Source organism: Temnothorax nylanderi, unplaced genomic scaffold, assembly GCF_030848795.1.
Source record: "Temnothorax nylanderi isolate EJ_2023f unplaced genomic scaffold, tnyl_v1.0 TNYL_tig0008_pilon, whole genome shotgun sequence".
Taxonomy (NCBI): domain Eukaryota; kingdom Metazoa; phylum Arthropoda; class Insecta; order Hymenoptera; family Formicidae; genus Temnothorax; species Temnothorax nylanderi.
The window spans coordinates 1289566-1305145 of NW_027249070.1; the positions used below are offsets into that span (position 1 = coordinate 1289566).

At 40.9% G+C, this 15580-nt stretch overlaps 4 protein-coding genes across 4 annotated transcripts; 3 read left to right on the top strand and 1 right to left on the bottom strand.

The window, feature by feature from the left end:
- The first annotated feature begins 247 nt into the window (after window positions 1–247).
- Window positions 248–4266, top strand: LOC139783905 (regulation of nuclear pre-mRNA domain-containing protein 1B). The gene is made up of 5 exons (XM_071723068.1): window positions 248–566; window positions 1239–1543; window positions 1791–1925; window positions 2465–2740; window positions 2827–4266. Exons 1-5 carry the CDS (start codon window positions 416–418, stop codon window positions 2974–2976), a joined length of 1017 nt encoding a protein of 338 aa, XP_071579169.1. The 5' UTR covers window positions 248–415; the 3' UTR covers window positions 2977–4266.
- Window positions 3272–5850, bottom strand: Cnep1r2 (CTD nuclear envelope phosphatase 1 regulatory subunit 2). Its single transcript, XM_071723083.1, has 4 exons — window positions 5686–5850; window positions 5370–5441; window positions 4995–5129; window positions 3272–4917 (listed from the first exon to the last, which is right to left on the bottom strand). The coding sequence occupies exons 1-4, from the start codon at window positions 5711–5713 to the stop codon at window positions 4760–4762; spliced, it is 393 nt and encodes a 130-aa protein (XP_071579184.1). The 5' UTR covers window positions 5714–5850; the 3' UTR covers window positions 3272–4759.
- A 1883-nt stretch (window positions 5851–7733) lies between these two features.
- On the top strand, window positions 7734–14268 carry LOC139783918 (uncharacterized). The gene is made up of 12 exons (XM_071723093.1): window positions 7734–7852; window positions 8243–8315; window positions 8524–8803; window positions 10301–10505; window positions 10771–10997; window positions 11123–11415; window positions 11508–12341; window positions 12802–12900; window positions 13003–13104; window positions 13337–13619; window positions 13872–14009; window positions 14111–14268. The coding sequence occupies exons 1-11, from the start codon at window positions 7795–7797 to the stop codon at window positions 13944–13946; spliced, it is 2529 nt and encodes an 842-aa protein (XP_071579194.1). The 5' UTR covers window positions 7734–7794; the 3' UTR covers window positions 13947–14009; window positions 14111–14268.
- LOC139784046 (uncharacterized) lies at window positions 14120–15326 on the top strand. The gene is made up of 3 exons (XM_071723215.1): window positions 14120–14266; window positions 14438–14659; window positions 14755–15326. Exons 1-3 carry the CDS (start codon window positions 14120–14122, stop codon window positions 15238–15240), a joined length of 855 nt encoding a protein of 284 aa, XP_071579316.1. The 3' UTR covers window positions 15241–15326.
- The last annotated feature ends 254 nt before the right edge of the window (window positions 15327–15580 follow it).

A 15580-nucleotide genomic window follows, 5' to 3' on the forward strand; every position in this document is an offset into this window, starting at 1 on the left:
ATAAGCGTAAAAAAAAAAGAAAATGGTGTATGGATTGTATAATTTTATTTTTACAAAAATAGAAGAAACTATTTTTCCTTCTGAAACTGAACGATGGCGCCATCTAGCGCGAAACTCGGGAAGCCACGAGGCATCTCGGTCGGCACAATCGAGTATCGCTTATCGAAAGGGGAGAGAGTTTGTGTAGATTCCGCGATTTGCCGCCGACGGCGTTGGCGGCGAAAGTATCTCGGTGCGCTTGCGCAAAGCGCGCGTCCCTCCGTGCCTCCGTCGTCGTGGTCGTCGTCGTACGTTTGCGCTTGGTTCAGCTGTTGTCTCCGGTCCGCACTCGTGTGTATACGCGTGCGTTCCGTAAACGCGACCTCGTCTCTGATCTGACCGAGAGACCCCGACGAGGACCCTCGCCGACGGCGCGATGACGGGGTTCACGGAGAACGCCCTGATCAAACGGCTGATGGACCTGAACCCGTCGCAGCAGAGCATCCAGACGCTCTCGCTCTGGCTGATACATCACAGAAAGCACCACCCGACCATCGTGAAGATCTGGTTCAAGGAGATGTGCAAAGGTACGGGCTAATTTTCGTCAACGATTGCGCTTGTCCTGTCCGCCGGATCGAAACGTTGTCCTGGGCTCGACGACGCGGAAGGACGTCCCGCGCGACGCTCGCCGTCCCGGGCGAGCGTCATCGAAGTTTCTAAATGACAAACCAATTAATTAAAGGCGATACAATTGCTGTGGAACACGTGGGGGGCCGTAAATCGTCGCAATTGTGGCTCGTTTCTGACACAGGGTTATGTAGTTTGGATAGATATCTGTTTTCGATGAACGTTCCTTGAAACAATTGTTAATCATTGATAAGGTATTTTTAAGGAGGGAGGATATGTTAAGAAAAGATACTTGTTGAATTCCCATTTATTTAAATATCAAATTTAAAACTACTGCTATCTTCTAGTCAAGTGAAGATAATAGCCAGAAGGTGACATGTTAATGCTTATTGGAAGTAAATAGCAATATTGGTGGCGATGATACTTGAATTTACTATGAGACAAATAGAATTTATTTAAGCATGAAAAACATTTTAAGGAATAAATACAGTTGAATAGCCATAATTGAAACGAATGGCCGTACTATAGCAACAGGAATCCTTGTCTGTACAATTGTAACTCTCCTGCGACTCCGATCCTTTATGCGAAAGATATTAGCGCAAGTTTAATATTTTCTACATACGTTTTTACAGTGAAGGACAATCGCAAGTTGATGTTTATGTATCTCGCAAACGACGTCATCCAAAATAGCAAGAAGAAGGGGCCAGAGTTTGGAAAGGAATTCGAGACAGTCTTGCCAAAAGCCTTCGAGCACATGAAGGGTTTTGATGCCAAGACGAGAGACCGGTTGAACAGGTTACTACAAATTTGGGAAGAGAGAGGGGTATATGACAAAGCACAGATAGCTGATTTTAAAGCGGCTTTTGCTCCGTCTGAAAAGGACTCTGCAGCACCACCACCAAAAAAGAAGGCAAAGATCGAAGTAGAAAAAACAAAGGTACTCTTAAATTATGTCGAGAACCCCTAATAATTAAAACTTTTAGTTTGAAAATAACGTAAGTACGTATTGAACGCATAGAGATACATGAAAATAACAGAGTTCATGTAATATCTATAGCACAACATACATATTTCGTAAATAATACAGCTCTTTTATATACCAAACAATTGTTTAATTTCTGAATTGTTTTCTGAATAAATCAATTGCGATAAATGAGATCTACATGCATCTGTTGCGCTTACAGAAGGAAAAGAAGGAGAAAAAGAAGTCGGAGACTGAAGTGGAGGTGGACGGCACCAAAGAGCTTCACGTAACGTTGAGCCCGAGGACCCCCGGCGGCGATCCACCGGAAACCGAGGAACTCATCAAGGCCTTAATGGTTAATATCAATTATACAAGCAACAATCATGATGCGGAATTTGTATCGTTAGCAATAAAATATTTTGTTCATATGAAAATACATGTTGAATCCATGAGGCATATCAGCAGACGCTATAACAACTCTGATATATCCACCCTATCGATTTCATGCTTTGTTTAGCTGTGTTGTCGCTTTCTTTCACTCCAAATAGAATTTACGTTTGCATATTCTCTTTTGGTTCCTCGAAAGCTTCACTTTTTGCGGAGTAAATCGAGCGGATGCTGGTTTTCTTTAGTGATTTATCAGTGCTTTGCTTCAGTACAAGGAATATTACCCTTGCTACTGCTCTCTCAATGCCAGAATCTTTTGATTGATCGATTTTTTTTTTTTTTTACTCATTGCGTTGCAGCAATATGTCATGTGTTTTGCTCTTCCTCGTACGGGCAAAGTACATTGTACTAAAGCGATGGTGAAGAATTCTGCGAGGCACGTGACGAATTTATTGGAAGATCCAGAACATCGTCGTGGATTAACAGAGCCTTCTCTGTGCTTTTCAGGATCTGGAAAACACCGCGTCCTCGGACGCTGGCGTTAGGGAACGTATCGCGTCCTTACCACCGGAGGTCTCGGAAGTTTCGCTGCTCGCGAATCTCGCTGATCGAACGGCTGCGGATCAGTTGAGTGCAGCGGTAAACGAAGCTGCCGCCCTTCTCGCCGACTACAACGGACGGTTGCAGGCTGAGATGGAGGACAGGAGAAGACTGCTGACGATGCTGCGAGATTACACTTTGGCGCAAAGGCAGCTACTTCAACAGGCTCAAAGCACTCTAGAGGTAGGATTGCTTTCTTTTCTTACTATTTAAACGATATCTAACATAAATCTGGTACATTTACTATAAAGAATTATTTTTTTTTTCAGGACTATAAAGAAAAGCTTAAGAAGGTGTGTGCAGTTCGGTCGGAGGTAAAGTCTCACATTTCGAATCTTCCCGATTTGACGCAATTGCCCGACGTGACTGGCGGCCTGGCACCTCTTCCTTCCGCCGGCGATCTGTTTTCCATGCACTAGTGTAAGATTGGGAACGCACTCGGGCAAGTGGCGTTTATATAGTTCATTCACTTCGGTTTACGCGGAAGTAGACGGAAACGCGTTGAGAGATCCATAGTACAAGAGATTTATACGACAAAGTCTGAAAGATTATAGTCGACGAACTTTGTACCGTGGAACATTTGATAAATTCGATATATATATATGTAATGAGAACCCTCGTGTATTACGTGCGTAAAGTACGAAACGGGAAAATACCGACAGACAGGACGAAAGTTGTTGAAGCTGTTGATACTGAAAGATGTTCGCAATCGTCTTCTTGGGGGAGTTTTTTATTTATACATGTACATATATATAAATAAGAAATTCTTACGACTACGTGGATACCATTCTTACGGCGAATACAAATGAATACGAGGGCATGAAGAAAACTATATTGTGTACCGTAATTCTCGGTTTTGTACTTTAAGTGACGAGTTGCCTAACTCATTTTTGAATCCTTTTTCGCGAAACAGCGTACAGTATCTAAGTAGGTTAACATAAATTCATTTTTATGAAATAAATTGTTACAGAAGAGAGGGTATCTTATGTATATCTTATATATATGTATATCCTAACGGCATGAAAGATAACGATGTTCCTGCAATGCAATGCGACGCAAATCTAAAAAACTTGAAATATCCCGTAAGATTTATTTTGTATCCTATCAGAAATCTATCTCGGATTATACAATATATACATGTAAACAGCGCGCATAATCAAATTTGTTGTGCGCTTGTTACGAAAACCGTAAAATGCTTAATCAAGAGTGAAATCCATTTTATAAACTCGGTTTGCAATTTATCTGGCAAAATTATCACGAAATTCAGAATTCATAGAATTGATAGGGGCTAGCCGAGGCTTTCTAAGCCGATAACGAGGTGTAGATGCATGTATACACATATTTTTAAAAAGTGACGGTGTTTACTTTGTGCATTGAACCTCTGTACAATTGTTAGACATCTTCCAAGATATTTTTCAAATACGCAATCACTGTCCATTGATTGGTATGTTGGAGATAGCAGAGATCCGAGGTTGCGTTACCATCACTTGTATATATTACATACTGTAGTCTAGTACGATTTCAGAACTGACAAGACACTCCTCATGAATATCTGACTGTGAACGAACGATAGAGTCCGCATAGATTATAATGTTGTACATGTGACTATTTTAAAAAGACAAATTGCGTGACTGTGCAGATTGAAATCGGAACAGAAGATTGTAATATGCGGAATATTACTGCGGAATAAATGTTTTGATCGTTATATACATTGCGGCTTTGGAATCGATTTTGGGAACTTTAGTTACTACCTCTTTAGTTTACTGTCTCTCGTCTAATTATGGATTTTCTTCGTCAATTTTCAAGTTTCAACTTATGCTCGAATCAAAAGGTAAATTTTCAGGAATTTTCGGAATTGTAACTCGTAGAATTTCAATGTCACCTCTTACTCAATATAGTCGTCCGATACTTTGTTAAGATATTAAGTCGTCAAAGTATTAGAAGAATATAATTTCTCAAGTAAGAGGTAGCATTAATTCAAATTCCGAAAAAGTTGCGATTCCAAGATTTATATACATACTCGGGCATATCCACGTGTGTAAATTTTTATATGCGCTATACAAGAGATCACATATATGCATAATTCACTAGAACTCATAAGGCTAAAAATATACAGTTTTAAATTCTCTGCTCGCCGTAATTTCGGAACAATCTTGTAGCGCACAAAATAATGAACACATAATTATTATCGTCGCAAACACTCTAAGTCTCGTGGGGATGAGGAGGTCTTGTGGGCTTCAGAATTAACTTTCCAGTATCATCACAACTCATGTTGAAATCACCAAGCACGCTCCTGGCTCGCTGGGTTATAATACTAGGTGCTATTACTCGTCTATGCACTCCCATCATAAACAATATCACTGCAAAACGATTTCCATCAAAGCAATTGTAATTTCAACTTAGGTAAAATACACAGGGAATGCTTCTTCATATCTACCTAACATTATACTAGCCATCGTGAAGAATGGATGATTATATAAACTCTGCGTGAAGGATACTGCTGACGTATTAGGATCTGTCAACCAATGCCAGGCACCGATGGCAGTGCAAATGGACATTAAACCCAGCAACACTGCAAGAACATTCAGACACTTATTGTTAGGGTAATCGGCAAGTCGAAGAACCGTAAGAAAGCAGGATGAGCTTCTAACAAGCAAAATAGTTCAGCGTACATAATCAGAATGATAAGATGTCTTAGAAAAATTGTGAGACAACTAGAAAGTTCACAGAATACTTGTTATATCATAGTATTTTATAAATGTATTATGAAAACACTGCAAACACGTGTATAAAAAGAATTTAAAGAACGTACTTCTCCATCGCGTGGTAGCCGGCTGTAGGCTGGCGATAACTTCAGTGAGTCGCCTTTCGAAAGCTTTCAGATCTGAAAGTGCGAGAAGCAGAAGATTCAGGTTGGAGGATAACCTCGAAATCGACGTCGTTTATTTCAGAACCAATCGAGTGTCATCAACGCTCAAGTCGACGAACAGTCTCTCTTGATCTTCGACTCGAGACAACAGTCAAGTTATCGAAGATAACTGATGCACACTGACAACAGATTGTTTACTTCTACACCGGTTTTAAATATAGCATGACATCTGTCACCTTTCTAACGTGCTTTCTTTTACCTTCGCATACTGTCTGATCCAGCGACATAATTTTCTACAGAATCAGGACGCACATCTGCCCCAGATTAGAGGAAATTGGAAGAAATCTATCTACGATGATTTGGACAGTTGCAGGTTGACAGCAGATGACGGATAAACAACACCGCGACCGCATCGCGTGGGAAGATAAAATTCGCGACAGCGCCGTGCGCCGTCATGAGTGAAAAGTGAAATTATGAAATAACTGAAGTAATCTCTCGCGAAATTTTCCGATAGATAATATACCGACGAAATATGTTCTTTTATCATTTGGTAATTATACAGTTCTCTGCAGAGCCACATAGGTATTATGTATACGCAGAATCACAGATAATTTTATGATAAGACGTCTAAAAGACACTTTTTATAGACGTTTTACGAAATGATGACTAAAATATTAAGACGTCTTTAAAACGTCTTATGTCTCGATTTTGGACATGGTGCTGTCTGGGTTGTTAATAGGCGAAAAATATATATATGTATCTCACGGCAAGGTGGCATTATCTCTAAAATTCCAAGAATTTTCCAAAGTTTTCAAAGTCTTTAATACATATCTTTTAGACTCTTAGACTATCATTTTTCGGTTATGCAGAATTGGTCTCCTTAACTTTTTTAAATCCAAGTGGTCCCCTTTTTGATCCTTTTATTTATTTATGAGAAATAGCTTCTCGTAATAGTCTTTATTGTACATCCGATGAATTTTTCTTTAATTCATCTTTCCGGTATCTTTTCTTTTTCATCCACTTGTCTTTCGCGGAAGAGATCCGTCGCGCTTCGACAAGACGGGGGAGGCTCGCCGGCGCGGCGCGAGAATGTGATCTCTGACCGCGAAAGTGGAGGTCATTATCCCTTATCGCGACACGGTCAATATTATCGACCCTGGAGGACACGGTGCAAGGGAGTGCGACTCGCGCGCGACAGTTCCTATGGAAACCCGCGATCGAATCCGCACCCCCGTCGCTCGAACTTCTTCAGCACCCGGAGGGGCTGTTGGGGGCTATCACGAGCGGTCCCCGGCACCCCCGGCAGTAGCACAAATATTGACGCGGCGAGAAGCCGCGGAATCCCGCGAGTCTGGAGAACGGCTGTCTTCCGGAAGACGAGATTTCACCATAGAAAGTCGAGTTCTGAATTATTGTCTTTCCTTCTTCGTTATTAACGGAGAATTCCGTTCTCGCGACTCTATTGGCAAAGCCTCCCTGGACGACGGAACGCTTCGCGTGGGCGGAAATCGGTTGACATCGAAACTAGGTCGCGATTCATCATCGGGATTTCCGACCGACCGGGGGATGCGCAAGAATTTTTCGGTTCGCGAAGTCCCCGATTTTATTCGATTCGGTAGTGACTAAAAAAATTAGTTGACGCGTTCGAAGTGCCGAGAAAGAGTGAAGGCTATCGGAATTTCCGGTGATTAAAGTTTGCATCATCCTAATCTTGAAGAACGATGTCCATAAAGTCCATAAGCTTAAAAAATCATCAGGGGGGTGGAATTAGGAAATTATTTACTAAAATATCGGTCAAATTGTAATTGATTTTAGATATATTCAGTAATAAAATTTCCGACAACGGAGTCCCAATGCCGGTAAATTTAATTAACAAGTGATAATCAATTATCTGACAATGAGGTCTTGATTGAAATTTTTCAAATTGTCACATTTCGACGCGATAAAATATGTTCTCTGGAGAAAAAAACCTATTTAAAAACTTGAGAATTCGCATGATACTTACGCCTTTTTACGGGTAGCTTTGATGTTGAGTTCTTCAGGTACAAAGATGCGCTTCGGAACACAATGTGATTTTGTGCTGAAGTCTCGCGATAAAGAATATCGGTTGCGGAAGTATGCGCGAGCGAATTTATAAAAACAGTTTTGTCGAACGAACGACACGAGGAGTTGGTCCCGAATGGTTTCGAGTATTGCTGATGGAAATTCCCACCGTTGCTGATCCCCGAATAGGTAGGCAGTCGAGATTATCAATGATTGCGGGTTTAGTTGAGGGGATTTAGTTAGGATCCTCTTTCGCCTTTTTCGATTGTCCATCGTCGCTGCCGCGCTTATTCGTTACGTCTTCCCGCGGGAATCGGGTGCGAGGATGACCGGAAGGACGTCACTGGTGGAACAGAAGAGACTCCAGTGGGCGAGGGAAAGGGGTAGGTGAACTAACGACCAGCAATTACTTAAGCAATTTAGTCTTTGCAAAGTTCCATAAAGTTTCCTAAATCGATAGAATTCTAGATAAATTTCCTAGAATTTTATAGTTGCAGCATAAAAAGTACATAAATATTTTGTGTTATGTATTATATTTTTATTTATTACAACAATATAATATTTTACCTTAATTTATTATTTAGTATGAAACAAGTAAAGATATCGATATACGTACAGATATATAGAGTTATTTCTTTTATATAGTAAGTGCTTTTATTGTAATTGAAAAACTTGTTATATTATTTTAATTTATTGCGCAATTACTTGCAATGATTAGACATTACTTAAAATAAAATGGTATCTAAACGAGAAGTATTTTTTTATCTATACAGAAGAAATGGCTCGTCTTGGCGTTAATTGGGGAACCCTGAAGTCTAATAGCAATTACAACCGCACCCATATCCGGTAGGTGCACTAAATCACTACAAAATATTATTATCATCATTAAACAGAACTTTACACGAGAACATTAATTAAATCTTAACTATTTTATTTCAGTTCTACAGCATATTTAGATTATTTACGTATTAATCAAAAGTTCTTAAAAATAATTCATTTTGTTAACATAAAATTGAAATTCTCCTGATAATAAAATGAGAAATCTCTGATACAGTACTTACTCGAACGAAGCCCGATTGTCTTTGGGGGAAATAAAGGATAGGCCTTCGGCGCAACCCTTCCGTACCGCCGGACATTACGGGAGCACCATCAGTCTGAAAAGTCTGGCAACAGAAAGTTCCGGGAATGGCAATAGCAACCTCAAGTGTCTTGACTATAGCGGCGGCAGTTTAATTAATCTTCGGGACCAGGTGGAGACTTCGCCAGTCAGACGCAGGAGCCCCAGTCTACCTCCGATTTTCAACAAGGAGCAACAGCAGTATTTCTGCCAGCTGGTACGTATTTTCTCATTTTATTGAATTATATTTAATAATCATAAATTATCATATAAGCCTAGCTCGAAAAATAAATTTGAAGAGATTTCGTGAAGACGAAAGAGTTTAATATTTGTCTTGTCTTAAATCATTCGAGTTTCCTATTTTCTATCTAAATTCATTTCGATATGAATTCTCAATAAAAATTTTGATTAGTTCGTTAATAACTTTGCTATGTTAGATCACGAATTGGTTTTTCTACAAATGAAAGCTCTGATGGAATATCGCGGGTATTATTATTACTTGAATAATTGATCGCTTACCGCAAACCTACTTGCGTGCGGCAATGTTCCGCGGATGTCACGTAGATAAAAAAAAATAATCGAATAATTAAGTAGCACAGATTTATATTTATAAATCAAGGATATTGAGAAAGATAGAGGATAAATCGAAAATTCTTTTTGTTATACATTAATTTTCATTATATATATAATTTTTATATCAAGATGTCATACTTGTGTGATTCTTTTCCTTTCAAACACTTTCTTCGAAGCAATGCGGCTTCAGTAGAAATAGATAGATAGAAATTATGATCCGGATAAGGGCACAATATATTCATTGTGTGCCTATCTGGGATTGTAGACCGAGCTCTCATTTAAAATTCAACGATCTATCAAATTAACGATTACGTCTAATCATAATTTCATAAACGGCGAATGACCCTCGATAGTACATTGCCCTTTCGAGGGGAAAGCAAAAGTAAGGCAGTCCGGCAAATCGATTCTTATCGCGCGATTGAAGTTCAACGACCTCAAGGCTATACACCTCGCTTTCAAACTTAAGAGCGGCGAGCGGACATTAAGCTCGACCCCGTTAGCCCCGCGATTGCTGGAACCGCTGATAGCACAAACCCGATTTTATCGCAGTCGTTGCTCCAAAAAATATTCTGCGTTTGGAATAACTAAATTACCCTGCGACTGGAAACCTTAACGTAGTAGTCCAACTTGTTTGTTCCTTTTTTTTTTAATTACAAAAATTTATTTAAACAATGAAGAAAACTAAATTTTTGATATCTTGACTTTTTTCTCTTTTTTTTTTTTAAATAAATGTTGGACTATTCGGTTATGCAAAGTTTTAAATGCAGGCATTTCTCAAATCAATCATTAAGCTTCTATATAGAAAGTGCATGTGATATAAGTAATGGATAATACATCAGTTATATAATACGCGTATTTATTCAGTTTTAAAGGAAAATATTGTCATGCAACCGACCGTGTCGGGCGCTCTCATTATATATGTAAGCGGGTAAAAATAAGAACCAGCTCGTGCATGATTTATGTATGCGTCCCGTCTCCGGCAGGTACGATAGTAATATTCAGTCACAATAGGTGCATAGAACGCGACGGAACACAGTTCCTTTCTTCACGAAAGCCGGAACCCTCGCACCCTATCACGCAAGCCCGCGCCTGCCTTTCGCTTCCCGAAGCCGCCTTATCATTATCGTCTCGCCTCGTATAGGAACAACAGCAGCGTGACTTCGGCGTGGAGGGATCGCGATACCAGTCACAGAAATCGCAAAAACTGGAACACCGTCGCCATCGATCCAACGAGCATCGCGAGAGCCAAAAAGAGGCACGACATTACGGCTCGCCGGGCGAGGAGCGCGAAGGCGAGACTTCCGGTTACGCCAGCGATTCCGTGGATGTGCCACAGGCAGGGCAAAGTGAGTCCTCCTGTACTTTAGTCCCTAAATTACGTATATGAATATCAAAAGTGATCCACTATTAACTGACAAAATTGAAGGAAATTTTTTATAATAGAAAACCTTGTTTGAGGAATATTCAGATAAATATAAACAAGAATATTAAATAAAAAGGATGTATAAAAGTTTCTACAGATGACGGTAATAGTTTAAAATACCCCGTATATTTTTTAATCGTTCTCTTTGTCAACAATAATAAAATTTACATTTTTCTTTTCGGTTTAAGGAGCTCTACCTGACAAAGCAGCAAGCAGGATGGAAATGACGGAGAAAACGTGGCAAAATCCTTACTGCACCACCCCTGAAAGTTCACTGCCACCATCGAGGAGGCTCTCGCCGGGCAGAATGGGTGAACTCAACAGGCCAAGGTGGGGCAGTGTTTGGGGTCAAGACGCAGCGAGAGGCGACCCACCGCCGCCCTCTTGGCTATCAAGATTAGGACAGTCGAGCCAAGTAATGATTACTAAGAACTTGTTGAGCATCTTTAAAGTCCTTGGCTTAAAAACTATTCGGGAGCATTTATTTCATCTATTCCACAATTTTCGTTATTTAATCAAAATGTTCATTTCTTGGTCAAGGTTCTGGTAATCAATCACGACAGCGCGAGCAGCCCGGACAGTTCAACGACTGGCTCGACCGGCTCTGACATCAATAAAGTATCTTACCTTCGGGGTCAGAATATTCCAGTGGACGCGCAGATTCTTCAGGAACGGGAAACGAGACGGCAGAAAGCGCTGGAGCTTCAGACCGCCATCAAGCAGCAGCTCGAGGAGAAGGACAGGCAGAGGAAAGAGGAGAAAGAGCGGCAGATGAGGGAGGAGAGGTTGGAAGAGGAACGAATTCGGCGAGAGAGAGAAAGAGACAGAGAAAGGTAAAATAAATATAAAATATTAAAAAAACAAAAACTTAAAGTCTCTGTTAAAGTTACAATAAATCACCTTCAATGGATTCACTCCGCTGTAGATTCGAGGAGGAGCAGCGGATGATACGCGAGAAGGAGGAGGCAAAGCTGAGGAAGGCGCAGGCGATGCGCGAGGTCTTGGAAGCTGCGGAGCGGCTGGCGAAAGAAGAACGAAAGAATCGGCGGAAGCGAGAGGAGACCACCGACGAGGACACCGACGTAGTGACGCGGTCTTCCAACGAATCGCACGCGATCGCGAATGTGAACGACAAACGCGAAGAACAGAATTGCTCGCAGGCACAGAAGCAAAGCGCGAACTTGACCAATTATCCCGAGGAACAGTCCGGCCCGAAGGACGCCAAGGAAGCCGACAATCGAGAAAGCGAGACCGACAAAGATCCGAGGGAAGTTTGTTCACGGATGAATTACGCGGACAAGTCGGAAGATACCACGCTGGACCTGAACCCGAGGTCCCTCCAGGTTCCCGTGAGCAAGGACGTGGCGATCGTGCTGAGCGGCCGACTGGAGGACCCAGAGATCCTGAGCAGGGCGAATCTGCAGCTGGTGAATTTGGTGATGACGCCAAGCCCGCGCAGATTCTCGGAGAACGCCGCGGATTATCTCTCGCTGGGGCTCAACGCGATCATGAGAAATACCGGAAGTCCTAGGAATCCGAGGAGGTCCTCGAGGGACACCTCGTCAGTCGTCGTAGAGAACAGACTGTTGACGCCGAGCAAGTACAGAACGCCGGCCGGCCGGGACTTCGGCACGCAGACAGATGTAGAATCCGATGTCCAGGAGCTGCGGGAGAAGCTGCAGGATCAATCGATCGGAGACCAAGGTACCACGAAGGACCGGAAGGACACGACGAACGCCAACCGAAGAAACGTTGACAAGTGAGTCGCCACCGCGATCTCGATGTCGCATTTTCGGGCTTCTTAGAGCCGAAACGACGACCGTGTCCTCCCCTGCATGCGGTAGTATCTGCCGGTAATTATCGTTTTTTATTTCATAATGTATAGTTCGATAATAAGCTTGATGATCGTAAAGACGCTTTGTCATGAAATGTCTGTCGATCCGCGCGAGGAAAGTACCCAGTAAGTTGAATGTTCTTGTTTCTCTTGAGAGAATGGAAAGCATATTTAGCTACACTTTGTTTTTTCTTCATTTCACACATTATTTGTGATATTATTTTTCTTAAAATTTTGTTCAAGTTTGCTGCTTCAAGTTTGAACGCATCTGCTGAAAACTTTTGGTAAAGCTTAAACCTGCTGTCGTTTTCGCCTGGCAGAAAATGCTTTAAAAAATTCATCAATAAAAATTGCGATACTTCAGTGTGTTTATAATTCTTTGAAGATCGAGTCCCGGTGAAGAAATCCCTATGAAAGCACTTCCGCGATCCAAATCGCAGCCCAGAACTACGATCGATAGCAGACCGCGATGGAACGCCAATCGGTAATCAAAGATACACTGCAGTAACATTTAAACATAGCTGTTCCTAAATCATTTGTTCGGCACAGATATTGCGAATGTGATAATGATTAAAGATACTCTTAGCCCAGGGACACGATATCGAACGCAAAGCGAAAAAGATCCGCACTATCAGAAACGATTGCGATTAAGAAGGCGACAAATCGAATCCAGCGACGAAGGGTCCAGGTATAAAGAAAAAATTTCCAAAACTGTTTAAAAGATGAAAATCGATACACATAGTTGCACATATATTCAGAAGCTAAAAGACATTATATTGTTTAAAGAAATAAGAATGATAAATAAATGAAGATATCCTCGTAACAAGAACTTTGGAACGGAGTTCTTTTAATCAATTATTGTAACGCACGGTTGCGTGCTACTTAATCATTTTAAAACTAAATTAATTTATCTTTACCAGATCTCCGTCCCCCGACCGGCGGAAATCAAGTAACGGAAAATCAAAGAGCCGAAACACCGTCAGGCGTAAAGCAAAACCCGAGAACTACGACGCCGACCTATCGATGGACAGTCTGAATTCCATTGTGCCGCTGCGGATCGATAAAGACGGGAAAATTAACATTGAGCGTGCCGAGAAATTACGGTCGAAAAACGATGCGAATCATGCAAAACGACCGGATGACGATAGCTCTAATGTCTGGTGCGGGCAAGAAATTTTGTCCAAACTATCGTCATTGAGAAGCGTACGTATAACAAGTAGATAAAACAATAATCACGATATTTATAGTCATCACACAGTTGTTAAAAAATAATTACTTTATAAAGATCACACAAAGTGATAGTTACAATTATTACAAAAGTTACATTTAATTTCTACATCGATATTTCGGATCAAAATAAAAGTTTGGATTAACTTTCAAGATTGAATTGTGAATTATTGATGGAAGAATTTCGTAAGAGTTTCAGTCCTCAAGATGCATTCGTTTCTTTTTCAGGGACTTCTGATGAAGCAGATCGAGTGGGATTCCGAGCGATGTCTGGTCTCACCCGCTGCATCCGAAATTTTTTAAGCGCCTGCAGAATTTCCTTGCCATCAGAACACCCTTTTGTTTTTCTTTTCTTTTGCGTAGAAAGTGAGGCCGAGTAGAATGCGAAAGGGATCTTGTCGGGGAATATTGTTTGTTTCTTCGAGCAAAACGACGAGACGAGCTCAAACTTCTTTCTCGCATTGCAGATTTAGATAATGGCCTTCCAATTAGACGATCTACTGAAGGACGACAAGAAAGACGCGAATTTGATACCCGATTTAAGTAAAGCAACTTGCAATTCTTACGAGGAATTCCGGCGACTCAAGGAGAACTGTCCGGAGTTTAAGATCAAACCGGAAAAGGTTCGCAACCATTCTAGTAATAATGCACTACAAATTTGTAGCATATGACAAAATATTACGTCCTATTCACTGCAATTATATTAAAATCTCTATTATACATTCTTATTTCGATTATCATTGCGCGTTCAATCATGAGGATCCTATGATCTAATCAGAAAAAATTGCACAAAGGTAAAAAGAGAGGACACGAAGGTTCGCGACAAAGAGTTTTCTTGGAAAGCGACCAAGAAAGAACTCAAAAATATCGGCAGGGAATGGGCCTACGGAGATCCAGTCCCACCAGATATGAGGGAATTGGATCTGCAGGAGCTGCAACAGGTCGCCATCGATTGGCGGATGCTGACTCCGATAAGACCGAAGCTTCGCCGAGACGAAGAAATGTTCTCGAGATTAGTAAGGATTTATATTAGGCAATAAATTTGTCAATGTTCTTAATGTCTCGATGCGAGAACAAAATGCTCACCTTTTTAATCTCTTTATTTTTCAAGGTGGAGATGGGCAAATTAGAGGCGAAGACCGTAATGAAAGAACGCCGTTCGCCAACGAGTCCTATTAGACGGAGTAAGAATCGCGCGGGGATAATCGAAAGCAGCGCGAAAACTTGCAGAGAATGCGGAGAGGAGTATTGCTTCGGCGAATTTTGTGGGGACGTCCTCTACGATTCCTTCACGAGGGTGACGATCACCACCCAGCAGTCGAAGATAAAAATATCCGCGGACGCCGAAGCCATAATCGCTAATATGGACCGTAAGAAAAAGAAGAGGAAAAAGGGGAAGAAAAGAGTTAAGAGCAAGAGCAGAACGTCCAGGAAGTCCGCCAGACTGTTGGTCAACAGCAAGGCGAGGAGATCGATAACGGATCTTGAAAGCAAAACTGTTAAAGCGAAGAATAGCGGGGGGCAAAGCGAGAAACCTGTGAAACAATTTAAGAGGAAATGTAGCAAATACACGAAGAAAGGCCTTTTACGCAAGTAACAATAATTACGATATTAAAATAAAAATAATTGGGAAAAACCTGTGTAGAAATTGCTTATCCTCTAAATACACATTATATATACACATACATGTGTATTTGTATAATATGTAATCCTTATCGCGTATAACAAATTTCTATGAATATAAAGAAAAATATTAATCTAATACAACTAAATGTATGCGGCATATAAATATTTGTTAATCCATTTATCCAAGTGTACTTGGATAAGATACGAATAAATTAAGTAGAGATAAGGATTGTACAAGTAAAATACCTATCTTTAATAATGTAAATTATCTTCAAGAAACAAATGAAAAATATTAATTCGCTCGACTAATA

What these genes read in the sequence shown, in the direction of transcription:
- LOC139784046 (XM_071723215.1), top strand. Translation starts at nt 14,120, where the DNA reads ATGGCCTTCCAATTAGACGATCTACTGAAGGACGACAAGAAAGACGCG. An exon ending in TTAAGATCAAACCGGAAAAG is followed by an intron (nt 14,267 to 14,437) that starts GTTCGCAACCAT and finishes AATTGCACAAAG; the next exon opens with GTAAAAAGAGAGGACACGAA. An exon ending in AAGAAATGTTCTCGAGATTA is followed by an intron (nt 14,660 to 14,754) that starts GTAAGGATTTAT and finishes TTATTTTTCAAG; the next exon opens with GTGGAGATGGGCAAATTAGA.
- LOC139783918 (XM_071723093.1), top strand. Translation starts at nt 7,795, where the DNA reads ATGACCGGAAGGACGTCACTGGTGGAACAGAAGAGACTCCAGTGGGCG. An exon ending in AGCAGTATTTCTGCCAGCTG is followed by an intron (nt 8,804 to 10,300) that starts GTACGTATTTTC and finishes CGCCTCGTATAG; the next exon opens with GAACAACAGCAGCGTGACTT. An exon ending in AACTATCGTCATTGAGAAGC is followed by an intron (nt 13,620 to 13,871) that starts GTACGTATAACA and finishes TTTCTTTTTCAG; the next exon opens with GGACTTCTGATGAAGCAGAT.
- Cnep1r2 (XM_071723083.1), bottom strand. Translation starts at nt 5,713, where the DNA reads ATGTCGCTGGATCAGACAGTATGCGAAG. An exon ending in GGATCAGACAGTATGCGAAG is followed by an intron (nt 5,442 to 5,685) that starts GTAAAAGAAAGC and finishes TCGCACTTTCAG; the next exon opens with ATCTGAAAGCTTTCGAAAGG. An exon ending in GATGGCTAGTATAATGTTAG is followed by an intron (nt 4,918 to 4,994) that starts GTAGATATGAAG and finishes ATCGTTTTGCAG; the next exon opens with TGATATTGTTTATGATGGGA.
- LOC139783905 (XM_071723068.1), top strand. Translation starts at nt 416, where the DNA reads ATGACGGGGTTCACGGAGAACGCCCTGATCAAACGGCTGATGGACCTG. An exon ending in GTTCAAGGAGATGTGCAAAG is followed by an intron (nt 567 to 1,238) that starts GTACGGGCTAAT and finishes ACGTTTTTACAG; the next exon opens with TGAAGGACAATCGCAAGTTG. An exon ending in AGGCTCAAAGCACTCTAGAG is followed by an intron (nt 2,741 to 2,826) that starts GTAGGATTGCTT and finishes TTTTTTTTTCAG; the next exon opens with GACTATAAAGAAAAGCTTAA.